Source organism: Poecilia reticulata, chromosome 1 (genome assembly GCF_904066995.2).
Source record: "Poecilia reticulata chromosome 1, P_reticulata-male-v2, whole genome shotgun sequence".
Lineage (NCBI taxonomy): Eukaryota > Metazoa > Chordata > Actinopteri > Cyprinodontiformes > Poeciliidae > Poecilia > Poecilia reticulata.
The window spans coordinates 27999806-28025828 of NC_088830.1; the positions used below are offsets into that span (position 1 = coordinate 27999806).

At 34.8% G+C, this 26023-nt stretch overlaps 3 protein-coding genes across 3 annotated transcripts; 2 read left to right on the forward strand and 1 right to left on the reverse strand.

Moving 5' to 3' along the window:
- Nucleotides 1–875: 875 nt before the first annotated feature.
- On the reverse strand, nt 876–22408 carry LOC145552799 (uncharacterized). The gene is made up of 7 exons (XM_081610658.1): nt 22324–22408; nt 22131–22209; nt 4436–4506; nt 3039–3152; nt 2760–2816; nt 1899–2042; nt 876–1168 (listed from the first exon to the last, which is right to left on the reverse strand). The coding sequence occupies exons 1-7, from the start codon at nt 22381–22383 to the stop codon at nt 1061–1063; spliced, it is 633 nt and encodes a 210-aa protein (XP_081466784.1). The 5' UTR covers nt 22384–22408; the 3' UTR covers nt 876–1060.
- tmem176 (transmembrane protein 176) lies at nt 9013–17184 on the forward strand. Its single transcript, XM_008418868.3, has 7 exons — nt 9013–9317; nt 10484–10609; nt 11396–11506; nt 12371–12427; nt 13083–13250; nt 14768–14884; nt 16114–17184. The coding sequence occupies exons 2-7, from the start codon at nt 10484–10486 to the stop codon at nt 16168–16170; spliced, it is 636 nt and encodes a 211-aa protein (XP_008417090.2). The 5' UTR covers nt 9013–9317; the 3' UTR covers nt 16171–17184.
- stx3a (syntaxin 3a) lies at nt 17272–25725 on the forward strand. Its single transcript, XM_008418855.3, has 10 exons — nt 17272–17682; nt 19103–19177; nt 19274–19373; nt 19456–19530; nt 19642–19712; nt 20085–20193; nt 21051–21124; nt 21387–21521; nt 22689–22799; nt 23322–25725. Exons 1-10 carry the CDS (start codon nt 17653–17655, stop codon nt 23397–23399), a joined length of 858 nt encoding a protein of 285 aa, XP_008417077.1. The 5' UTR covers nt 17272–17652; the 3' UTR covers nt 23400–25725.
- The last annotated feature ends 298 nt before the right edge of the window (nt 25726–26023 follow it).

The following is a 26023-nucleotide window of genomic DNA, read 5'->3' on the forward strand; positions in this document are numbered from 1 at the left end:
AAAATATTTTTTTTATAAAAGTTACATACTGCAGCTTTAATTTCACTCGGGAGAGAACAGATCAGGAGGGGTGTGGGTTAGAGCTGCTGCTGACTGACTCATCTGTTGTTAAGTGGTAAAAGGTACAAGTTCAATATATGCATATCTTTGTAATTTTTTTCCTTAATTCATTAAATCCTAGTGAAATGGAGGTAATAATTAGCTAAGCAAACTGTGCTAAATGGTTGACAATCTCACACAGTCTACCCACTTCTCAGGGAAAACCTGAGCTATAAATTGACACTCTTGCCCTTTCCTCTCTCTACCTCTCCATTATTATTTTTTTTGAAAACTTTATTACTTTTCTTAGCAGCATAGTAGCTGCCACAGTCATTCGTGTCTTCCACTGTCTGCAGCTGAACAGCGTCACGGTGAAGCGCTCCAAGCAGGAACAAACTATTTCATGCAGGGGGGGGAGAGGGGAGTTTTGGTCTGGGAGTGAGAACATAAAATTTTTACTGCTTAAAAACAATCTTTGTGACAATGTGATTAATTTTATAATTGAAAGGGCCCCAATTTTTTTTTCTATTCACCATAAATAAAACAATAAATTGTGGAGGGCCCCCTTTTGGTCAGGGCCCCTAGAATTTTCATCACTTTTCCCCCCTATACCGCGCCCCTGCTGGCACAAGAGGTTGAAATAGCTGGTTGTAATGATGTAAGGGTGAAATAATTGGGGTAAAATTAGAAAAATAACTGACCAAAATAGAGAAATAAACAGAGCTAAATGACAAAACATAGAAAAAGAATATAGAACAAAGAGACAAACTAAACTTACAAATGGTCGCACTAACAGTTTTACTGGTGTATCCATAATAGATCATATTTAGACAAAATAATTATTTTATGCTTTTTATTCAAAGTTACAAAGCATGTAAAATGTACTTGTTATATGTAAAATCAGGACATATTTTGCATGAAAACAATGCAAAATGCAGTTATAATATCTGCTAAAATAATACCCTGCAGGGTTAATACTCAATTCCATTACATTGATTACATAGTATGTTAGGCATGTGTGTTAGTCATTTTTAAGACTTTTGAAGGCACAGACAGACAAGAGGAAATGCAAAACTACAGCCACAGTGTCGTAGAGCAGCAGTTGAAGAGTTAGGCTCGACGTGTAGTCCTGCAAGAAAAAAAAGGAAAACATTACATAAACACTGCACAGATAACAGAGGTGGGTAGAATATCCAAAAAGTGTACTCAAGTAAAAATAGCACTACTTCAACATATTTTTATTCAACTAAAAGTAAAAAGTAGCTGCCCAAAAAATAACTCAAGAGTAAAAAAAAAAGGTCTCAAGTACTGCGTAACTGATCAAATTAGTAATCATTAATATTTAAAAATTACATAATCAGAACAACAAAATATAAAGTGGAAATGTTGGTATTTTAAGGAGCAAAATAATAATTTATAGAAGTAACAAAAAATAAAATTATGCAAAAGAAGATTTTTCCAAATCAGTTTCTTTCAATAAAAAAACTTACAGAACTTTAACAACTGCAGGTGTGTGTTTGTGTCTGGAAAATTTGGTTAAAACATGTTTGTTTCTCATTCAGTGGGTAGGGAATCTGGAAATTTTACTCTAGTAAGAGTAGAAATACTTAATAATAAAATTACTCAAGTAAAAGTGAAAAGTACAGCATAGTAAAAAATACTCCTAAAAGTTATTTTTTCCCCCAAAAAATTACTCCAGTAAATGTAATTGAGTATATGTAACTAAATACAACCCAATTCTGCTACAGAGCAACAATAAACTGTATGGGAGTAGCATTTACATAAATTAAGACGCGGTTTATGAATGGCAAAAGTTAAAACAAAAAGAAAAGAGGGGGAAATGATCAGGAGAGACTGACCTCTAGTACCCCCGGAAGACATCTGTAGTAATGCAGGTCACATGACTCCCTGTTTTTAGCCGTGTTGAAGACGTAGATATAAATGCCGAAGCCCAACAGCGACCCCAGCAGACCAAGTAAATTACTGCAAGCACAGCCACGGAGCTGGGGAGAAAACAAAATAGAATGAGTTGCGTAGTAACCAGTTACATTTACTCAATTACATTTGCTTGAATAACATTTTTGAAAACAATTTACTTATAGGAGTATTTTTGCTACGCTGCACTTTTACTTGAGTAATTTTACTATGAAACATTGCTACTCTTACGTGAGTAATTTCTTAGACGGCTACTTTTTAATTTTACTTTAATAAAAAAATCTGTTTAAATATTTCCACTTGTTTTAACCTAAATGTTTTTATTCAAAGAAAATGATTTGGAAATTTTTTCTTTTGCCTGTTTTTTTTTGTTACTTATATGAACTTTTTCATTTTTGTCCTTAAAGTACCAAAATTTTTAATTAACTTTATATTTTGGTCCATCTGATGATGTAATTTCTAAATATTAAATGATTGATAATTTGATCAGTTATTGAGTACTTGAGTAGACTTTTTACTAAATACTGTTTTACTTTAGTGTTTTCTTGGACTGCTACTTTTTACTCTTACTTGAGTAAAAATATGATGGAGTAGAGCTACTCCCACGCGAGTAAAACTTATTTCTGCTCTACTCTGGTACAGATCATATTCTAACATTATAAAATTTCATTTTATGATGTAGTTTAGTTAATGTTTTTTGATACATGCTATGAAATTTTGAGCTTTTCTGTGAAAAAGTACATGCAGATAATAACTTTGTTTCAAAATAACTTTTTTCTAATCACCAGTAGTTTGTTTGGGTTCCTCTGGCTGGTCATTGCAAGGGATCCCCCAGCTATAATCTGCAATTCAAACAAAAACACAATGCTTACTTAAAAAAAAAAAAAAAAATCTAAATCTTTAAATTGATAAATTAATGTCATGTGTGGTGATATTTTATAAAGTCAGCAATTAGAAATTACTTTTTAATAGTTGTTTAAAGCAACATTAAATGGCCTCCATGATTTAAAATGAGTTTGCTAAACCTTGATATAAGCCAAGAATTTCACCATTGATGTACTTACAACTACTCCCAACACCAAAGGCACTATGAAGAAGAACTCGGGCAACATCTGATCACTCTGGATGAGTGAGACACATAGCAGCAGCTGTAAAGCCCCAAGTAGGATGGTCACCACCTGTAGACACACACAACTCACTGACAAACTCATTTCATAACACTTACAGTGGAAATAAAAACTAAAATGCCAGGTATCTGAGGTAAGAAAATAAGACCATGATAATTTTTGTAGATTTTAATGTGACATGTATCCTGCACAATTCAACAAAAATCTGGTTGTGGTGTGGATAAAAATGTGAAACTTCCTGAATGTGTAAGTGTGCATAACCTTAAACTAATACTAAGCTGAAGCTGTTCTTGATTGTCCAGTTCATTTGTCTGGAAAGTCCAGTTCACGTGAAGATGAACAGAGTTCGAACACATAACGGAACCATGGACCGCTCCAAAAGCAGGAAGTGGGCTAAAGCACAGGGCATTCTGGGTAAATACAACCAAAAACAAACGTTCGAGTTTAGCGGTAGATGAATAATTTTCTCGTAGTCTTTTACCAGAAACAAAAAATAAATTCTACAACCGCTAAAATGTTATGCTAATCCATTTTTGTTTAAGTTTCATGAAGGAGGAAGTTGCTCTCAGCTATCTTCTTCAGAACGGAACGGAACAAGAAGAAGATACCGAGTTGTTTCCTTCTGTAGTTCTTGGTGTAGCGCCCCCTCAGGCGAGAAGGAGAACAGGTTTTTCAAATGGCTCCAATGAACAGGTTTTTCAAATGGTTAGGTTGATTCGACACAATGGAGCGTAAAAGAGAACAAATATCGCAATCTTAGTTGTCAATCGAACCGAGTCCACCGGACTGTCAGGTGTGAAAACTACCTTACTCTTCACATTTAAAACTCAGCTAATATTTATTAGAAACTCTTAGAGCCCCTACAGTGTTACTGTCTAACTGTGAGGAGCTTCCTTAAACAGTTCTTTTTCTGTCTTTTTCCGATTTATATAAAATACATTTAGCTTAATAATATCAATGTTGTTTCATATCTTTTCTAACTATCCAAGACTATCTCTAGTGTGTCAATTTAATACAAAAGCACTTTTCATGACCGATGCCTTTGTACAAATAGGTCACTTTAATCTTTATGATCTCTCTGTAAAATATGGCTGAAGCTAAAGTGTGCAAATGAGCAAATTTTAAGTAAATTAGCTTAACTTTATGTATGATAAATTAACTACAATAATAATTGTAAAGAATATGTCACATTAAAGGAGTAAAACAAGGTCACAAAATGGCTAATATTGTTTTTGTGTACATCGTAAAGAGACATTTAACAGGGAGTTGTCTTTATTTTTAAATTGAAACAAAGCAGAAGTGATTGTGTTCTTGTCTCACCGCAGCAGCCTCACCGTCAAACCAGGAGGAGAAATTACGCCATGTGAATTCAAAAGGCGATTCTTCCCTTTCATGAGCCATGTTACTGTTAACAGAATAAAAAAAACCTGAATTAATAGTGAACATTACTTCACTATGTACACATATAAAGCACCTGTGCTTAAAGTACAAAGATGAGAACTCAAATAATACAGGAATAATAGAAGAATGGAATAGAAATATTTGTTATTGTCCCACAAAGGGGAAATTCAGATGGAACAGCAGCAAAATAACAGGAGATTCAGGCTTGTAGATTCACACAAGGATAAAAAAGTATAAGAATATTTAAAAACAAAATTTTAAATAATATACTGTGCAGTAACGACAAAATTACAACCTAAAATACTGTGCAGTTATCAAAAACAGCACACTCCAATTCAAAGGTATGTGCATCATATAGGATCATTTAAAAAAATGTAGAAAACATACATGTTTATGTGTGTGTACTTGTATATTAAAAACAACAGACTAGTTACAATTTGTGAAAAATAAAACCATGCAAACAACAAAGATGTTCAAATACAGACAAAAATGTTATTAAAAATCATTAAAACTGCAAATAATGGCAGGGATGTTTTGAATTTATTGGGAAAAACAATAAAATAACAGATATTATTGGTGTGGTGCCAATGAAGGCTTTTCTACTGATTGTTTGGGAATAAAATAATTTTCAAAATATGTCAGCTCACTGACAGTTTGTTGCTAAATCCAGAATCTCACAATTAAAATTGACATTACAGGAGAAAACGTCAGATTCTGAGTAACATGCTCAATATCAACAAGGGGGAAATGACAGGAAGAGAATTTCTCCAATAAATAATAATAAACTTTTTTTAAACAGGGACAATGTATATCACTATTTGATGCGCTGTACCAAATTACAGCATAAGCTAATTCTCATTTCATTGATTTTTTTCGTTAAGTTATGAAACAAAATACTCATATCAGAGCATTTTTAATAAACCGTATCTTAACAGAAAAATGACTTGTAACACAGAAGCTGGTTGTGTTTTTGAGTTGACTCCTGTTCAATGGTTAACGCTTCTGTTTTCTAAGGATGTCAGCAGAGTCTGGAACCGGAAAAGAGAGAGTAAAAAGGAAGTGAGAGTGTCTATTAAGCATGTTATTTCATCGGAACCACATGTCACAATCCTCCAAGGAAACAGAGGAATGCTGTGGGGTAAGAAGCAGATGTGTTGTGCGTGTGCGTGCGTGCATGTGTGTGCGTGCGTGCATGCGTGCGTGCATGTGTGTGTGTGTGTGTGTGTGTGTGTGTGTGTGTGTGCGTGTGCGCGTGTGTGTGTGTGTGTGTGTGTGTGTGTGTGTGTGTGTGTGTGTGTGCGTGTGTGTGTGTGTGTGTGTGTGAGGCTGGGGACTCTGAAAGGTGGAGAAACTGTATTGACAAGGAAGTTCTTCATGGCAGAAATATCTCAGAAGGTCCAGTGGATGAACTGGGAACATCCTGTTCTAAAGCAGCCGACAAGCAGAACAACCTTTCTATTGTCCTACACTGAAGAAAAAAACAAAATATTGCCAAGTATTTTAGGGTTGGTTTCTAGTGAAAATATATTAGTGCATTTGAAATAAGACAAAACTGACTTAAAAGTAACTTTTCAGCTAGATATAAGAGCTTGTTTTAAGTCAATAATTCCTTAATATTGATGAAAATGTGCCAGTCCTACTGGCTGATTATTTAATCCCGAGAAATAATCTGCCAGTAGAATCAATATTGAGGAATTATTGACTTAAAACAAGCTCATTACCTTACTGAAAAACTACTGTTAAATTAGTTTTGTCTTATTTCATGTTTACTAAGATATTTGCACCAGAAACTAAAACAAATATACGTGTAAGATTTTTGTTGTTTTGCAGTGTATAGCCTTGAGGCCTTCAGCTACCAATTTAACTTTCTAAGCATTTCCTGTTTGATACAAGAGTTGTTTTCCATAAAGATAAGATCTTGCTTTGTAATTTATTTCCCATCTGTTTTAACCCAGAGAAGGCGAATCTGAACATTTAGTTCTGTAAGGAACAAGAACTCAAACTCAGAGTATAACTAATGTATGTTTGAAGGAAATTATCTGTCATGATGCACAATAACAATCTACTCTACTTGTAAGACCCACATTATTTAAAAAAAAAAGCAAAAAAATTGACGCAACTCAAAGCTGAGGCACCAAGTTCCCGTCTGCGTGTTCATCGGCTGGTTTTTCACTGGTATGTAGAAGTGAAACATGCTGATTTCAGGCAACAGAAGAAACATTTTGTGGGTTTTGTCTTGTATTGTTCGAGGCAGGAGAACCTGAACTGCATGTTGCCAAACTACATCCTGCTAGATTTCAGGATGCTCTGATAAATTGTGAAATACTCCTTTAAAATTAGAGGCATTTGCATTTTTTTTGCCTCTTAAATTACATGTATTAAAACAATGAAATGCAATTAACCTTTTAGTGTATTCATTTTTGATATTTATATAACAGACATGCACAAAAATGTTGATGCGCAGCACCTTGTAGGCATGTATGTCATTGTTGGTCCTAATGTTTCTGGCACGACTTCACCAACTCCCAAAGTGCATGGATTGTTCCAAAAACAGACATTTTAATTGAAATGCATCTTTCCATCATCACTGCAAAAAACTGTGAAAAATCTCAGGACCTTTTAAATTGTGTTTGCTTTCTATTTTTACAAATCAGCTTTAAGTATTTGTTTTATGCGATTCGTACGTAAATAAGATTAGCTACCATAGCTACGCAGGTGACTCTGAACTCATCCAAGCACTGAACAGATGCTTAGCACAAATCAATGTGTGGATGTGACATACTTTAGTGATGGACTCTGACCTGAACCTTCGGAGACACATAAAGACAGTTACAAAGTCGGCATTCTATCACCCGAAGAACATCTCCAGGATTACAGGACTTTTGTCCCAGCAAGATGTAGAGAAACTCATCCATGCGTTTATATTCAGTCGCATTAATTATGGCAACAGTCTACTCACAGGTCTGCCTAAAAAAATCAATCAGATCCAGAACGCTGCTGCTGGTGTTCTGACTAAAACCAGAAATACAGAGCACACCAGTTCTAAAGTCCTTCATTGGCTCCCTGCAGCTCAGAGAATAGGCTTTGAAATACTGTTTATAAATCACTGAACGGTTTAGCACCACAATACATTAAAGATCTGTTGTTGTCATGGCAACCTTCCAGACCTCTCAGGTCTTCTGGTTCTGGTTCTGCTCTGCATCCCCAGAACCAGAGCGAAACATGGAGAAGCAGCATTCAGCTTCTATGCACCACACATCTGAAACAAACTTTCAGAAAACTGCAAAACGGCTGGTGACTGTACGGTTTGTTTATGATGTCTTGGTGTTGTACAGCACTTTGAACTTGTCGCTGAAATGTTTTACACAAATAAACTTGATTGATTGGTAAATTTTAAGATACTGTATTCTATCAATTCATTAAGTTCCAAAACGTTTAACTGAGTTTGTGTGATCTCTGTATCCACTTTCAGTTCTATACAAAAGAAAATTTTAATCTATATACGTTTTATAAGTGCTACCCCACCCTCCCACACAATAAGTCAGATATGAAACAATCAGTGACTTTAAAATTCAACGCCTTTATGAATGACAGATTTATCCTCAAGATCTCATCTCAAGCCTTAGATTTCCAGCTGGACAGCTCTCCAGGAAACACAGGAAACACTGTTATACTGAAGAAAGTTGTCAAGTGTCTCTACATGTGCATTTGGAAAGTGTAGCATCTTTCTGTCCAAAGTCAGGGAAAATGAATCGATTTCAGAACAAGCCTGCAGCCTGACAGATGGTCATGCACTGTTAGAACAAAGTCCAGATCTGAAACATATTTACAGTAATCTGTAAGCAGAGGTGGTTAGTAACTAACATTTACTCACATTTACTTGAGTAACTTTTTGAAAAAAATGTTTTTACTTTTACTTAAAGCTGATTCTCTATCCACTTTGAGTGACTTCACTGAATGAAAAATAAACAAGTTTTAACCAAACATTCACCAGACACACACCTGTTTTTGTTCAAGTTTTATGAACTTTATAGTGAAATAAATTGATTTGGAAATTGATTTTTCTTTTGTCTACTTTTGCTATTTTGTAATATGCTATTTAATAGAATTATTTTCATTTTGGTCCATAAAATATTCCACTTAACTTTATACTTTGGTCCATCTGATTATGTGATTTTTAAATATTAAATGCTTGATAATTTGATCAGTTACTCACTTCAGTAGACTTTCTACCAAACACCTTTTTACTCTTACTTGAGTAATTTCTTGGATGGCTACTTTTTACTTTTACTACAGTAAAAGTATGTTGAAGTATTGCTGCTCTTACTTGAGTAAAGTTTTTGTGTACTCTGTCCACCTCTAGGTGTAAGTATTATGTAGAGTGGAGAGGTGGAGAGTAGTCTACATCTGCAACTCTTCATGTTGACATTTTTCATGTCAGCTTCTCGCTTGACACAAACAACACCAACATGTGAGTATCTATATATCTAAAACAGGATTATTTACCTCAACGGAGAGACTCCGGTCTGCAGAAACGACCCGGTTCCTGGTTCCCAGATGAACAGTTCACAATGAACAAGAACCCAAAGCCCAAACAAGAAACTAATTCGTGGAATGCACAAAACTGGCAGAGGAAATGAAGGAGGGGGAGCTTTACTGGACCTCTCCCACAGACACACACCAGTCTCTCCCTGATAAACACATTCTCCCCCTCCTCACACACACCCTGCTGGCTCTGAACAGAGAAGTTAGGGAGGCACAGCGTGCAGCGCAGACAGAAAACAGACGAAGAGACCACTGACTGTCCAATAAAAGGTAGGAATCACCCATACTATACTTTTGATTCATCATTAGATTGTAAGTAGTTTGGAGTTTGGTGGTTTAACAAATGGCCATTACAAACAACAGAGCAGAACTACGACCGGGAAGCAGCACAGACCTCTGTTGTCGTTTAATCAGCGCTCATCTGCTTTTTAAAATCTCTGTCGTGTTTGATAATACGCCTGCAGACCTTGCACAGAAGACGTGTTTTTGATTTTTATTAAAACATATCAAAATACCTAAAGTAGTTAGAATAAAATCCTTCTAACTCCAGCCAAACTCATCAAATTGATCCTAACTCACATTGTTAAAGTTGTGTCTATAATACTGAATATAAATTTTACTTTATCCAGTTTGTTAAGCAATAGAGTTGCTCAGTTTCAAACTAAGAATGAATATAAATCTAGCAATTCTTTCTGTAACTTTCTTAAAGCTGCAGTATGTAAGTTTTATTTAAAAACTTTTTTTCTTTTTTACGTATTTGTTGAAAGTGTCTGCATGTCATAACAGTATGGTATTAGTCAGATAATCTTTGAAAAAAAAAAAAAATTCGTCTCCTCTGTCTTCTCCCAGCAGTAACTAGGAACAACCAATCAGAGCCAGGAGGCGGGTTTTACTGCTGCCAATCACAATCTCTCATCCTCTGCCCCTCCCTCCTTGCTCTCTACTAAGCACAGCTTTATTGGGTTCCAAGCCTGTTGTGAATGCTAATGCTAGCTGAAGGCGGATAAACGGTTTTCTTGTAACACTAAGTTGTTTCCCCAGCATTAGCGAATTTAGCAGAGAGTATATGAAGTTGAGTCACAGTGCTTAGACCCTCCTACTAGTTCTGATTGGTTGTTTTTGATCGGGAGTGGTGTATTTCTTCATATGTCAGCAGCTCATTATCATTGACGCCCACACTCCAGACCAGTAGGTGGCGGCAAATGCACCTTGAGTTGGTTTAGACCGCCATTAAAACCCAAAAGAATAAGAAGCGGAAACATTGATCGTTTTACAGATTACCTCTTAACAAACAGTCAAGATATAATGACAGTAAATAAAAGGTATATTCTTTATAAAAGTTATGTACTTCAGCTTAAAAGCTTTACTTGAATAAAGCAAGTAAAGCTGTGAATGGTCTGATTAACATTGTGTAACAGCGCTTTTGCCATCAGCAGATGTCCGTGACTATCTCCAGGGATTTGAGTGTCCAGGTGCTGGACGATCCGAACAAAGTGAAACTGACTGACAGACAACAGCAGCTGCACGCCGCCATACAGAAGGGCGAACCCAAATGTCTGGGGGTGAGTTATTAGCTATATTTACGTCTGTGTTCAAGTTTGTGTTAACCTGGATAGTATCTTCTTCTTCGATAAGCTTCTTGGCGTCGAACTCTTTGGTCGAACTTCCCTAGGTCACGGGCCAACGTTCTCGTTTGACGTCACACTTCCGTAAACTCTGTGACTGACGTCCATCTTGGCAGGCAGTTGCTATGGAGTTGCTATGACAACAATAAACAACCTACAAGCTTGGAACTGGCTCTCGCCTTCTTCCTGCCTTATAAACAGTATAAGTGCATTACTGCTATTACTCAATTAAAATTGTTGAGTTCTTTACCCACCTCTGTGTAATACTAAAATAAATATCAGTGATATTTACCGTAGTAATTACTAGCGAACAAGCAAATTTAGCTTAGCTAATAGATTTTATTTGCAAGCTAAGTCTGACATGTGGCCTACATGTATGATGAGTGGCAGAAAAAACAAACAAACAAACCAGCTATCAAAAGATCGGACCCAACCATCAGAAATGACCCATTCTCATTCAGCTATTATTTACCACAAAATGAAGTTCATGGTGTTGGGACAGAATCTGTGCAGTTCTAACCAAATTGGGCCAGAAATTGGATTCAGTTAGCACTGAAACCGAAAAGGAGCCTCACAGTTCTTCACAGATCCACCATTTTTCTGTTGGGTAGTATGCCCTAATACAAAAAAACCTGTTTTAATCCAATTTTAAAAAGCCATTATACTCTCTTCTTTTTCAGTTTCCACAATGATTTGTGTGTGTTTTCGTTGTGTTTGTATCAGTTGAGCCAAGTGATGCTGGGGCTGATGGTTATGATCTACTCACTGCCTCTACACTTCATTGAATACACTCATGTTGTCAACTTCGGAGTTCCCTGGTGGACCGGATTAACAGTGAGTTGTTTTGTTTGTGTCTTCTTATGCAGCCATATTGAATAAATTTGAATATTATTGAAAAAAAAAATCAACTGAGTATATTATATAGATTATTTACATAGCAGCTGTGGTTACATTAATTGTGCAATTTGACATTTCAAAAATAAATTTACCTTATGCCTATTTCGAAAATTTTAAAGTTGATTAAAAGTTGTTGTGCTAAGGCAAGGTGTTTTTTTTACCCGGCTATTTCTAAATGGGTTTATTTTGGAAAACTGCTTTGGAAACACTTTTTTTTTTGCACATGATCAACAACTGGATGTTGCCACTGGCGTAAACTATGAAGAAGAAAACAGAACAAATAGCACATGAACAAACTTATTTATGTGTGATTTTAATTGTTTCTTATTTAAAAGCAACACTGCCGTTGTGCAATTCCCCTGTTGAAAAACTTAATTCAAATAATCAGAAACTTGTAAAACAATGACTCTTATTAAGAAATTTAACTTTATCTCATAAGCAGACACTTTTTATATATTTTTTTACTTTAGTTTTTTGTTGCAGCAGACATTTTATATATATATATAGCATTATTCTTTTATTTATTTTTTTAACGTAAGTTGATATTACTTGATCTTATGTTATTTGCTCTAAATAAATAAAAAAGAGAAAAAAATACACAAAAAACCCAGAAACAACAGAATTTTTTTGATATTCGTAAAAGTGTTTTGTGCACACTTATAACAGAAATGCAGCTTGATACTGATGTTTCCAAGCCTTTGTTTCTGTTAATTAGGACAATCTTTGTGTAAAAGCTGCTGAAGTTTTTCACTTTGTGTTGCAGCTGGAATGTAATAAATCTAAATCTGTTTCTGTTCTCAGTTCATTGCAGCAGGATCGATTGCGATGATGTTGGATAAACACTTCTCAGTGAAGATCGTAAGTCTACGCCAGGCGTATTAAAAATTGCATTAATTTTAATTAATAACATTATTTATGTCATTGTTTGTATCATTCTCAATATGTATGTTATTTGCATACATTTTATACTGCAAAATCTTACCAAAAATGTTGCAGTTTCTGGTGCAAATATCTAAGTTCACTTGAAATAAGAGAAAAGTAACTGAAAAGTAACTTTTCAGCAAGATATATGTTTGCTTTTAAGTCAATAATTCTTGATTATAGGTAAAGTTTGAGTTCGACTGAGATTTCTTTCTCTTAAAACAGGAAAAGTGTCTTGTTATAAGTGAAAATATCTGCCAGTGGAACTTGAACTTCTCTATCTATAGTCAAGAATTGTTGATTTAAAAATAGTTACTTTTAAGTTACTTTTGTCTTATTTCAAGTTCTCTAGAACTAGACAAAAATACTCACACATCTGTTTTTCTTCATCAACATGGTCACACATTTTCTTTTAAATGCACTTTGGTTTTATTGACTTTATGAAAATGCCATCACAGCCTCGACTTAATCTGAGTCACCAAATCCCAAAACATTTTCCTAGAAGTTCTGGGATGACCTGATTAGCCGTTTCAGTTTGTGCTTTTCTGATTCCAGCTTTATGCAGAAAGTGAAATGTGCTTTTCCACTCCAGGTGCAGGTGTGTTTGGTAACGAGTGTGGCAGCTATGGTGCTGTCAGCGGTGGCTGTGATCATCTACTCTCTGGATTTATACAAACATACGCTGCCGCACTGTGAGACGATGACAGGGCACTACTCATATTACTCAGAAGACCCCTGTAAGGACCAAATCAACGCCACGGTTGGTGTCTGCTTCTGTTTATGTCACCATGTTGTGAATTTCCTTTGTGATTTAGTTCCATTTTTCATACCTGACGTGTAATTACTTGTCAGATGTGTTTGTTAGTTATGTTTAAAGTTTATAAACTTTTTAAAATGCATGTGAAGGCCATAGAAAGGGACATTGAAATGATGGACACTGATACAAGAGAGAAACTAGAATTATGACAGATATTAAATCAGTGCCCGGCCATGAATAAAAGATGCCATCAAGCAAAAGGTTACATGCGTTTTTACCTCTAATAGAACCTAAATTCAATGTGGTATTGTTTCCATCCAGTGTTGCATTAATTTTTCACCCTGATCTTGTATTGATTGAAGAGTCAGACCACTGTGAGTTTATATTAACATGTAAAATAATAAGAAATGAGTGAACTAAACTGTATTAGCAACCCTCCAGCTACTAAACCTCCTCTGCATGCTCTGCAAAAAAAATTGCTTACCTGTTTCAATCTTCACAAGAAACTCAAATGCAGAACTGCTGGGAGTTTATATTGGTCACAAAGCAGGAAATGTTTCCTTTTCTGCAGCAACCCCTTTATTTATTTACTCTGAATAATTCCTGACCCATCGCACATTAGTTGTCAGAGACAACAAAAGAAAAAGTTCTGTGAAGAGGATGCTAAAAAAAAAAGCTGAGAAAATATTTTTCTGCAGTCGTTAATTAAAATAATTTTTTTCTGCAAAAAGATGCAAATGTTGCATCTAGTTTACAGCAGAAATGTCATCACAGTCAAATATCTTGTTGGTAGAAGAAAAAGTTTTACTAGTTTGTTAATGAGTGGAAAAAAAGTATGTCACTCATTAGCAGAGTTGGGTAGTAACTAGTTACATTTACTTGAGTAACCTTTAGGAGTACTTTTTACTTTTACTTGAGTAAAATTTCTGGATTCTCTACCCACTGTGAGAAACTTCGATATATGAACAAACATGTTTTAACCAAAAATTCACACCTGCAGTTTTCGTTAAAGTTTCATATATTTTATATGGAAAAAAATTATTAGAAAAATATTTATTTTGCCTGATTATGTTATTTATAGGAAATATTTTCACTTTGGTCATTAAAGTACCAACATTGTCACATGATTTTATTTTTTGGTCCATCTTTTTAAATAATTGATATTTTGATTTGTTACTCATTACTTGAGTAGACCTTTTACTAAATATGTCTTTACTTTAGTAATTTCTTGGATGGATTCTTTTTAGTTTTACTTTTAAAATATGTGGAAACAGTTCTATTATCACTTAAGCATAACTTTTGGATACTCTGCTAACAAATCCTTAGCTTGCCACTTTAAAGATGTGGAAAACACCACTAAAATAATTCAGAAAGACATTCTAGAAATAATAGGAAAAATAAAAATATAATGTTTAGTGAGCTCTCACTGTTTCTGCATTAGTGTAAGCCAGACTGTGCTTTAAAAAAAAAAACGACGGTATTACAGAAATGTATTTTCTGCTCTTTATTTCCTACAACAGAAATTCTCCAAGGGGTTAAAATCGTCTCTGCTTTTCTTCACGTTGGTGCAGGCAGCCCTCTCTGCCGTATTCTGCTGGCTTCTCTACAGGCAGAAACACATCTTTTCACAATACGCAGTAAGTAGTCTTATTTTGGTTATAATTTGTATATTCTGTTTGTCTGCTAACATGTTTAAAACAGGAAATCCATGTTGCTATGAGGGTAGTTGGGATGGTATATATATATATATATATATATATATATTTTTTTTTATCAATCTTAGAATGAAAAAAGTGCAAAATCATATCCCACTTAAGATACAAAATACATTTTGCTTTATGTTAAAATAAATATGCATATTCAGTTTTTATATATTTAAAAGAAATGTATTCTCATCATTTTTTTCAATATCAACAAAATTCTCTCATGAAATATAAAGAAACTTCCAAATTTCTAGATCTTTTTCAATTTTTAATACAATTCTGGACATTTGTGGACTAAATTAAGCTATTTAACTTGCCTGATTGCTTGTCTTAATAATAAAGCAACCAGTGGTGTATCAAGGTTTTCAAAAGTATGCGTAATTGCTCTCTAGTCTCTAATCATTGACTAGAGCGCAATTACACCTCAAAAATGTAGTAATGATACTTGAAATGCAAAAAGCATTCATATTTGTTTAGTTACTTAAGTATTATTAGGCTACAAAATTGAAGTGTATTGTGTTCTATTGTGTTTTTCTTAAATTCTACAATTTTGTTTTATTTCTGCCACGTCCTTTAGTATTTTTTTACATTCCTCAGCACATTTGCCCAGCTGGTTTTACTGGTGTAGGTGCTACTCTTACCTTCCTTAAACCACTTGCTGCATTCTTTTTGGTTGTGCAGGAGGCTCCACTACTGCTTTTCAAAGATGTATGGTTATATAATTACACATCTTTATGCAGCCATTTTCATGTACAAGTGTAAACGTTGAGTTGGGAGGGCGTTGCCATTTGTATTTAAAGAGACAGAAGCCCTAAAATAGCTCATTCTGAAAATAGGAAAAACGGAGCAGACTAAAACCTCATTCTCCAAGAAAGATTTTGTGCAAAAAATGAAATGAACATGTTTTGTATAGAGCATATACCTGTCGTATCCTGTTCAGGGAAGCATAATGGGCCATCTTTAAATCTTGGCAGGGGGCTTTTTTGTATATTGTCTGCCTTGTATTGTTTTTCTGTCAAAGTTAAAGACTCCTCCTCTTATGGAGAAGGAGCCTCCCCACACAACACCAAGATTAAAACAAAAACAACACTATTTTATTTATGGTCATCCTTGTGGGTTTGCAAGTGCAAATGTTAACTCTCTCTCTCTTCCTGTCCTTGCAGGCTATCAATTTACTTTCTTCCAGGCACAATGAAACAAAAATAATGAACGGAAAGTGAAGCTGATATGATTATCCAAATGTAAATGTTCTGGCTGTTTCTTGTGCCCACAAATGACAAGTTTTCTTGATCGCTTCGATCTGCTTAAGGAAACTCAGTTTTCATCATCTATTTTTTTCTCGCCTTTTTGTGAAATGTTTAACACAGATGTCACAAACTCTACAGTTTTAGCGATATATCAACCAAAAGAAATGACCAGTTTCTGTTAGAAATTACCAAGTCAAGCATGAGAATCAACAATCGGTATTTCTTTTACTGTAATAGATTTGTTACTTTCTTAATTTCTTATTCTCTGGTTTTATTTTTTGTTTACTTTTACAGAATTCTCTGTTTTCAGTCACAGTTTGAAAAAATGTCATGGAGTCAATAAAATTTGAATCAAAGAAAAATTTGGCACTGGCATGAAAACGATGTAGAAGGTGCACACAGTGTTTTTATTTTTTTTGTCTCTTGTATAACGATTGATACGAAGAGATCACACACCTGGTTGCAAGTTGCCTTGTTGACGGTAATATTTGCTTTTGTTTCATAATTAAAACCCAATTTTTTTTTTTACTTCCATTTGACCAACCAAACCAACCAGCTGTTTTTTGGCAATAACTTAATGTTTTTTGGTGTCTGGAAAATGAGCCATTTCAAAAATCCTTGTGAATGTAAATCAGCAGCACTGTCCGTTACCTAGCAACCCCAGCGAAGTCCAGCCCCATTACCTAGCAACCCCAGCGAAGTCCAGCTCCGTTACCTAGCAACCCCAATGATTTCCTACACTTCAGCATAATGAGTCACCTTTAAATATTTTTGGCAAACAAAATGTGTCACTTTGACCTTTTTTTTTTTTTTTTTTTAGGCCTGTGTGTTTACTGTTTTGAAAATCCTGTATCTTCTACCTGCTCCTTTTTCAACAACTTATGTAAAATTGCATGTCAGTGTGCTTGATAATCTGTTTTATTTTTAAATTTTTTTATTTTGCTTTTACATTTTGTCTACTTGAAATAAATAAAAATATTAATTACAGCTCTCAGTGTGTTATTGTTTCAGCAAACTGCTGTTTTTAGAGCGTAATCTCCAGTTAATGATAATTCATTTACTAAATCACCAGTTGATTAATCCGGTTAATTGTTTCAGCTGTAGTGTAGTAAATGAAGGCCCAGCGGTCCGGTGTGATTAGCCTGTCGGATGTGGGAGGGGCCTGGGGGTGGGGGACAGAGATTTATCCTCCTGAAAATGGCTGTCCTAATCCGTTCTTAGAGGATAGAGGCTTAGTTGGTCCTCAGCGTAGAAAGAGTGCAAGAAACCTTATAAACAATCTGGGCGATCCAGACTGTGGAATCATTTAATTTATACATTCCTCTCTGGGTCAACAGCTGCTGAATTATTTGAAGGAACCTCAATGTTTTAACTGAGTATTTTATTGGAGTCGGTTTTGCCTTTTTTAAAAATTATTTTACATTTAATTTATTTTCTGAATCAACGGTAGAGAAAATGAAGGACCGACTGGCCCAGCTGAAGGAGGTACGTACATTTTTATTAAGAATCAAAATGAGCAGAGAGACACTTGTTGAACGGACAGACAGGCCTCTGATTCACTTTAAAATCTTAAACTGAAACTAAACCTGCTGTTTTATACTTTTTGATCATTTCTGTTCGCTCATCCTCTTAGTTTTTCAGACATTATACAGTTGAGTGGTATTTACATACACAAAATAAAAAGACAATTTTTTCTGTATGTCTGAAGTTAAATCTGACCAAACCTTTTTTTGTTTTATGTTAGTGAGAATTACCAAAATGATTTCCTATTTTCTAATAGAAATATTTGCTATTCCCATTTGTGTGCCTCTGTAAACTGCAATCTGGCTTTTCATTTATTTTTTATGCTTTGAAGTAATGGCTTCCTCACTGGGTGGCTTTTCAGCCCAGTTTGATTGTGGATAATGACTCTGTCTGACCAGCTTCAGCTGGATCTTCACAAGGTATTTGGCTTTTGATTTGGGGCCAATCTGCAGATTTTGGACCAAAAATATAATCTCTGGGACACAGAAGCCGTCTGAGGGTTGGACATTCCCATCATGTCTATATTTGCATTTGTTTGAACGGATGGAAGTCTCACAATTAAGCATCTGGAAATTGTTCCAAAGGATGAACCAGATGCAATATTCTCTTCCTGTTTTGGCTGATTTTTTTTTACCTTCCCTTTATGTCCAACAGTAAAGCGGTGTGTTTAAAGTCTAACCTTAAAAAACATCAACAGGTGTTTCTAAAATTAACTCAAATGTGTAGGTTAACCTATTGGAAACTTGAGGAAGGAAACCCAAAAGGTTTGGCCCAGGTTACACAGTTTAAAAGACAATTGTACTTTATACTGACAAAATATATGTAAACTTATGAATTCAAGAAAAGTTACAACAAAATCTAAAAAAGAATATTCTCGCCAAGTTTTCCGACCTGTCACTGACCTGTGAATAGCATTTAGGTCATATAAATAATTTGGGTAATTCTAACTGACTTCAAACAAGAAAAGCTTGGTCAGATTTAACTTCAGACAATCTGTAATAAATTCAAATCTAATGGTACAAATTAATAAAATGGATCTGAGATTTGTTCTCATGAAAATAGTAAGTAAATATCCCACTCTGCATACAAGGCTGCTGAAAAAAACAAACAAAAAAGAAGCAAAAGCAGAATTCAGTGTTTAATCTCAGAATTTTGACTTTTTCTCAGATTTTGAACTTTAATCTCAAAATTCTCACCTTAATCTAATTCTTTCTCTCTGAATTCTAACTTTAATCATTTCAGATTAAAGAGTAAATCTGAGATTAAAGTTTGAATTCTGACAAAAAAAGTTGCTTTTGTGGCGTTAATCCTCTTCCGTAAGGTTTTTGTGCTTTCCGTAGAGGAATTTAATCTTCCCGCTTTTTAAACATGCTCTGAACAGAAGAGTGATCCTGGCGGTGACGACATCCAGGTTCCCATGGAAAACGAGGCTTTCATGGACGACTTCTTTGCACAGGTACTCTCTTCCTCTGTGCACAGTCATCAGCTCAGATGTGTGTGTGTGTGTGTATTTCATCGTTTTCTCGTGTGTGTGTGTGTGTGTTTGTTTCAGATTGAAGATATTCGCACCAGCATTGACAAAATTGACGAGAGCGTGACAGAGATTAAAAAACTCTACTCCTCCATCTTGTCGGCCCCCACACCTGACCCAAGTAACTGCTTCTAAAGCTCAGAATGTTTTCATTAATTATCTGTAACTAAAACTTTTTCTTCTATTTTTAATTTTGAACTCAGAAACTCAGGATGATGTTGAAACTCTCACCAATGAGATAAAAAAGTCAGCCAACAACGCAAGAAACAAGCTGAAGAGTCAGTATTTATGCTTCCATTTGACTTATTTCTGATATATTTTAGTATGTTTCAGGTTGTTTTAAATACATTTTTCTCAATCTTGTGTGTGTGTGTGTGTCTGTGTGTCAGGTATTGAGCGACAGCTTGAGTCAAACACAGATGAAAGGGCCTCTGCAGACCTCAGGATACGCAAGTCACAGGTCAGACAACGCCAGCCTGACTTTTCACAGTCAATCCAACGTAAACATTCAGCACTATGTAACATTTTGTCCAAGAAATACTTTCCTATTTATGTATTTATACATTATCTACTGCAGTTATTACATTTACAGAAACTTTTTTACTGTTGCTATGTAAATGTTACTTCATTAACTTAGCAACCAGTTATAGAAATGACTTTTTGTTGATAGCTCAAATATTACCTTATTGGCATAATATATACATTTGTTCTGAGCTTAATTATGAAGTAAAACTAAAATGCAGAGATTTAAAATCATGAAGCTCTTTGCGCTGACAGAGCAAAAAGAAATTTATAAAAGAATAAAATACGGTCTCCATTTTTTCCCCTGCAGCATGCAATATTGGCTAAAAAGTTTGTTGAGGTCATGACAAAATACAACGAGGCTCAAGTTGACTTCAGGGATAAGAGCAAAGGACGAATTGCCCGGCAGCTTGAGATCAGTAAGTGCTCAAAACAAAATCTCTATATTTTTAATGTTTGTTTACTATCAATGTTGTAGATTTGTTGCTGTTGTTGTGCTTTTTGGAAGAAAATTAGTTTGTCTCCTTCCTAAAATAATGTCACAAGTAATTTTTATGTCAAAAGTGATTTTGCAAAAAAAAATAAAAAATTAAAGAATTTAAAAATAAAGTACAAGTTCTATGATAAAGGTAGTTGTTTTTAAATCTATCCAACATTATTGTCTATAACCTCTACTTCCTGCAGAAAATGGATTAAATGCAAAATTATCCCAATGAAGTCATTAAACTGTGATATCTGATTTTAAGAGAATAAATTACATTCTATCTGTTGACACAGACCCAAAATGTAAGGATTAAAATAAATAAATAAATAAATAACTCAAATAATAGGGGGAAAAACATAATTTTGAAGTTGTTAACCTGCTGATTTGAAGTAAATTAAGGAAAAACTGTTCAACTCTACTCCCTGCCCTGTTTTTCTATGTATTTATAAACTGATAAAGCCGGTGCTGATCAGATATAATGGGTTTTATTGTAATAATCAGTAACAGTAAACATCCTAGTTTCTGTTTTTTGTCGTATTTTTGGACTGACAATTTTCCTTTTGTATATTTTAGTGTATCCCAGCAGGATTAGCTTGAAAGTTGAAGTACAGTGAAGTTATAACAATGTAAGATGATCAGATTCAGTAACGTAGTAGTAATCCCTTCTGAGCATGCTCAGTGAAGTGTCTTTCTATAGAAATAAAACATCAACAAATAGAAAACAGAAAGTTAAGTTAGCTTTAAGTAACCTTATGTAAAACCATTTTTAAACAAAACTGTTTCTCTTTGTAGCGGGGAAAAAAACAACCGATGAGGAACTGGAGGAGATGCTGGAGGGGGGAAATTCAGCTGTCTTCACTGCAGGGGTGAGATCTGAATATAATACCGGTCAGTTATTCACAACAAGAGGTTAAAAAAAATAGACATGTCACTCACAAAACACCAAAATGGCGTTGCTGAGCGTTGAGCTATTCCCAACAACAAATAAAAAATGGAAAACTGTGGATTTGTTTTGTGATTCACCTTCTAATATTAAGGATCTCAACATTACCAAAACCCACGGGGATTTTGCTTGTTTTAAAACCAGTAAAAATATTTATTAGTCTTTGTTTCTGTCTCCTTCTGCAGATCACAGAGTCCAAGATTAACCAGCAGGCCCTGAACGAGATCGAGGCCCGTCACAAAGACATCATGAGGCTGGAAAGCAGCATCAAGGAGCTCCATGACATGTTTGTTGATATCGCCATGCTGGTGGAGAACCAGGTAAACATGGAAACCAAGACATAATAAAATAATCAATTCTAACCGGCCATTAACAAGCCTTATTGACTCTACAATGGCCTCTAGTCTATTGACCCTTTGCAAAGTTCTACAATTGGAAGTGCCATGACGGACGTCGGAAGTGAGGGACGGGAGTATTGCACAGAGCGACTGAAATTGTTTTCCAAAGTTGATTTTACCAGTTTATTCATGGCTTCTTCTTGTTCGAGTGGAGCTAATTTGTCTGTGACGAAAAACACCTGGTTGGGGCTCATAGACGGTGGTATTTACAAAAGTTTGAAATAGTTAGCTTAAAACAACACGTCCTCCCTCCTGACGTGTTGTTCAAATTACCGTGTTTACCTGAATTCACAACACATGATTTATATCACTATGTCATAAACAGCGCTTCCCTTTACACCGGAGAAGCTTTAAAAACTTGCAGAAGACGAGACGCTAACCAGTTTTTTTCCATACATGCTAGGCTACGTGACAGTGGGGTATTGTTTCCATGGTTACTAATGGTTAGACGCGTAACTTCTCCATAATGCCATATTTGATACCTTTCTAATCACACTTACTTATTAAGTTTATAAACGTTTAAATTCTTACCTTGTAAAAAGTGCTGGCTGCAAATCCACAGTCTCACCGAGGGCTGACAGTCATTGCTATCCATCACCGCAGTATCTTTCTGCGTTACAAGTTACACAATAAAATAACAGGTTTGGTTTTCACCATTGTCTGTTTGTGCAGCACCATTGTGACCATCTGCGAAATCAACTAAATAAAAGCGATATTAGGCTACCAGATGTGCGTTTTTTAACAGGCTTTGCAGGAGCGAATAGGTTGTTTTGACGTCTGTCATGGCGGAACAGGCCGAGTTTCGAAAAGAGTGACGTCATGCACAAAGGGTTAATAGGTCTTTCTGTCCATATTCTTCTCATGAATCTGTATTTTTGTTTTTTTATTATTTTATGAGTTAATACAAGAAAGGTTTCATTTTCTAAGCGCATAATAAGAAATTCATAGTCACATGAATTTCCAATAATAGTTTGACAAGAAAAGAAAGTTAATTTAATCAATTACAAGCATTCCAGTTTTATGCTGGTTATCAAGCCAAGCAGTCAGTTCACTTGTTATCGAGTCTTGCTGTTCATTCTCCTTTCACAGGGCGGGATGATAGACAGAATTGAAAGCAACATGGATCAGTCTGTGGGGTTTGTTGAGAGGGCGGTGGCAGACACCAAGAAGGCTGCCAAGTTCCAACAGGAAGCGCGCCGGGTGAGTTAATATCCACAGAGTTCAATATTTTCCTGATTAGAAACTCTAAGCAGGAAACAATCAGATAATTGATGACAGCTGGAGTTTACTGCTGAGTTGGAATAAAGTCATTATGGGGATCAGGGCGGCTTCACTTGGTTGATATTAAGGTTTTTTTTCTAAACATCATGATGTTTTCATGTAGTTTATAAAGAAAAAAGTCCAGAGAACAGACAAGATGAGGTATGTTCTTACCCTGGTTTTGTAGAGTACATCTCAAAATCTGTAAAATTATTTGGCCTTGAGTTTGACACATGTGCTGCAGAGCATTAACCTCTGACCTGGGATCCCCTTTGCAAACCTACAGACAATATGTCCAAATATGTAAAGAAACGTCAACTATTAAATAACTATTATTACATTAATTAACTATAAATGCTGCCTCATACCTTCTGGTATTAGACGGCCATGTGTTCTGTGGCGGAAAATTTAATTGTCAGATGATATATTATAACTTTATTAACCCCATTCCTCTTTCTCCAGAAACAAATGATGATCTTCTGCTGCTGTGTGATTCTGGCCATCATCTTCGGCTCGTTTGTCTACAGTTTCATCAAATAGAGGATCTGTCTGAGTCTGGAAACAGAAAAGAACTGTTCAAATGTGGCCATGGATTCTGTTCAGTATCGTGTGGATCTGAGTCAAGATAGAAAGAAACAAAAAACTTATTTAAAAAAAAGATTCTGTTTTCATTGTAAGCTTAAGGCAACACTACAAACCACATTAGAAATTTCAGTGCAGTTTGAACATCCATAGTTAAATAAATGGAAATATAGTCAGAGGAAAACCTAATTTCTGCCAAAACCTTTTTGGTGGACCGATTCTGTGTAGTTAATATTTCATCTATATTTGAAAACTCAATGGTCGTAAAAAGTACAATCTGTCTGTGATTGTGTTTTATTGTGTACAACACAATAAAAATAGAATTGTGATAAACTTCTATAAAATATTTCAGTTCTCTTAAGAAAGCAGAAATCAGCTTTTTCAATTTCATTTCAATTCAACATGGAAAAATCTGCAAAGCTATGAAAAAGAATCAGGTAAAATTAATGCTGGGGTTTTAGCTCATTAATTTATTTTAATTACATAGATTTAATCCATGAAAAACCAATTAATCATTTAATTGCATTTTGTTTTCTGGTATGCTGTAAGTCAGATGCTCAGGCAACAGCGATGGACGATAAATATGCTTCTCTTGGCTCACTGTAGGTTCATTTTTGCTCCAAAAATTGCTGGAAAAGTCTATTGTTGTGTTCAGGATGTGCAAACAGGAGTTATCCTAACATCAAATATATTTAATGTTAGAATAACATCAATCAAATATATTTGATGTTAGGATTGAGATAAAATAGCATCTCAATCCTAAACATGTTGCAGCAGCGCAGACGTCTCCAATACTATGTCAGCATCCATGTTTCTGTAGAAGTATTTTTTCAAACAAGGTGCAGGAATGATCAGAAGTTTCTGAAACAACTGAAAGCTGATTTGATATAATCACACTTTGCACCAATCTGATGGTTGAATTACTTAAATAATAAACTAAAAACAACAATTTGCTGTTGAGGTCATATGTTTCCTTATTCAATAACGTAGCAGTAAAAAGGGTTTTTGAATTGAAAATGATGCTTGTTTTGTTGATATAATTTCAGTTAAAATTAGTTTTATTGCGATGAATTAATTACAGACTCTACTTGGAAGCACACTGTGGCAATACTTATGCTATTAACTGCAGTTAATGAAATAATTTATATTGCATGGATAACAACTATTCAAAGAATTTTTAGTTTGTTTAATGTGAGCACACTGCAAAAACACAAAATCTTACCAAGACGTTTTGGTTTAATTTCTAGTGCAAATATCTTAGTACACTTGAAATAAGACAAAACTAACTTTTAAAATATCTTTCAGCAGTAAATATATATGCTTGTTTTATGTCACTAATTCGTTAATATCGCAAAAAAAAAAAAAAGTACTAGTTCCACTGGCAGATTATTTCACCTTTTTGCCATGTTTTTAGAGAAATAATCTGCTAATAGAACTAGAACTTTTCATCAATATTAAGGAAATATTTACTTAAAACAAGAACCTTTATTTTACTGAAAAGTTACTCAGGAGTTAGTTTTCTCTTATTTTAAGTGTATTAAGATATTTGCACTGGAAATTAGACCAAACCTTCTTGGTAAGATTTTACGTTTTTGGAGTGCACTTAATGGGTGAGTGACAATTATAATGTACGAAATGAAAATAATTGTAATTTAGAGTGTGTTCATATTTTTTAATATTCAGGGGGTTTTTTCTTAGATGACTGTGACATTGCCTTGAGGCTCTTTTTTAACAGCTATAAGTTCTTGTTTTGTGTGTTTTTATTACAAAGTTGTGTATATGACATCATTTTTTAAAGTTTATTTTATAGTGCTTAACACTGCTTCTTAAGAAAGTTTAATGCAGCCCACTTGGCGGTGATGATTGACTTGTTTATGTTAAGATCTGACCATTTTGAGCTGCATATTAGGGAGAAGCTAAGCTTTTCTGAAGTGTGAAACAAGCCTTAATGGACTGGCAACCTGTTCAGGTGCGAGCCCATTTCCATGACAGCCTAATTACATAGAAAAAAAAAATTTAAGTAGCGTATTTGATGTAAAATGTATGTAGTGAAGCATATTGGGCATTATTCAACATTCATCTTGGGTCTAATTAATATTGACTGTTCCAAAATTTAGTTTTTATTGAAGTTTCTTTTTTAGATTTTTGCAATGAAACTGTAATTTTTGTGTTACTCTTAAGCAGTACGGGTTTGTATCAGTGTAGAAGAATAAATTAAAATGTATTTGTTTCTGTTTTATAGATTTGTCCATTTTGTTCACAAATAAAATATATACACACCGACCATCATTTTTGTTTGTCTGACCTATGATCTATGAGTTGTAGTTTCATTTTAGGTTCCAACAGAACAGAAGACCCTTTCTAGAAGACCTGGAGGATCTGAAGGGCCTGCAAGATAAAATCTAATTTAATCAAGCGATTAGGCTAAGATTATTGATAGCTAGAGATTAAAAACACAACTGTGGAGAGCTCCTGCATGTTTACTGACTTTTGGGTGGTTTTCTAAATATTTATTGTTTAAAATTACATTTTATTATTTCGGTTTTAAGACAAAAGCAGCACAGCGTGGTCTCTGGCTTGCC

What these genes read in the sequence shown, in the direction of transcription:
- tmem176 (XM_008418868.3), top strand. Translation starts at nt 10,484, where the DNA reads ATGTCCGTGACTATCTCCAGGGATTTGAGTGTCCAGGTGCTGGACGAT. An exon ending in CCTGGTGGACCGGATTAACA is followed by an intron (nt 11,507 to 12,370) that starts GTGAGTTGTTTT and finishes TTCTGTTCTCAG; the next exon opens with TTCATTGCAGCAGGATCGAT. An exon ending in ACATCTTTTCACAATACGCA is followed by an intron (nt 14,885 to 16,113) that starts GTAAGTAGTCTT and finishes CTGTCCTTGCAG; the next exon opens with GCTATCAATTTACTTTCTTC.
- stx3a (XM_008418855.3), top strand. Translation starts at nt 17,653, where the DNA reads ATGAAGGACCGACTGGCCCAGCTGAAGGAG. An exon ending in GGCCCCCACACCTGACCCAA is followed by an intron (nt 19,374 to 19,455) that starts GTAACTGCTTCT and finishes TTTTGAACTCAG; the next exon opens with AAACTCAGGATGATGTTGAA. An exon ending in CAGCTGTCTTCACTGCAGGG is followed by an intron (nt 21,125 to 21,386) that starts GTGAGATCTGAA and finishes CTCCTTCTGCAG; the next exon opens with ATCACAGAGTCCAAGATTAA.
- LOC145552799 (XM_081610658.1), bottom strand. Translation starts at nt 22,383, where the DNA reads ATGACAGACGTCAAAACAACCTATTCGCTCCTGCAAAGCCTGTTAAAA. An exon ending in TGTTAAAAAACGCACATCTG is followed by an intron (nt 22,210 to 22,323) that starts GTAGCCTAATAT and finishes CTTGTAACGCAG; the next exon opens with AAAGATACTGCGGTGATGGA. An exon ending in CAGCCAGCACTTTTTACAAG is followed by an intron (nt 4,507 to 22,130) that starts GTAAGAATTTAA and finishes TTCTGTTAACAG; the next exon opens with TAACATGGCTCATGAAAGGG.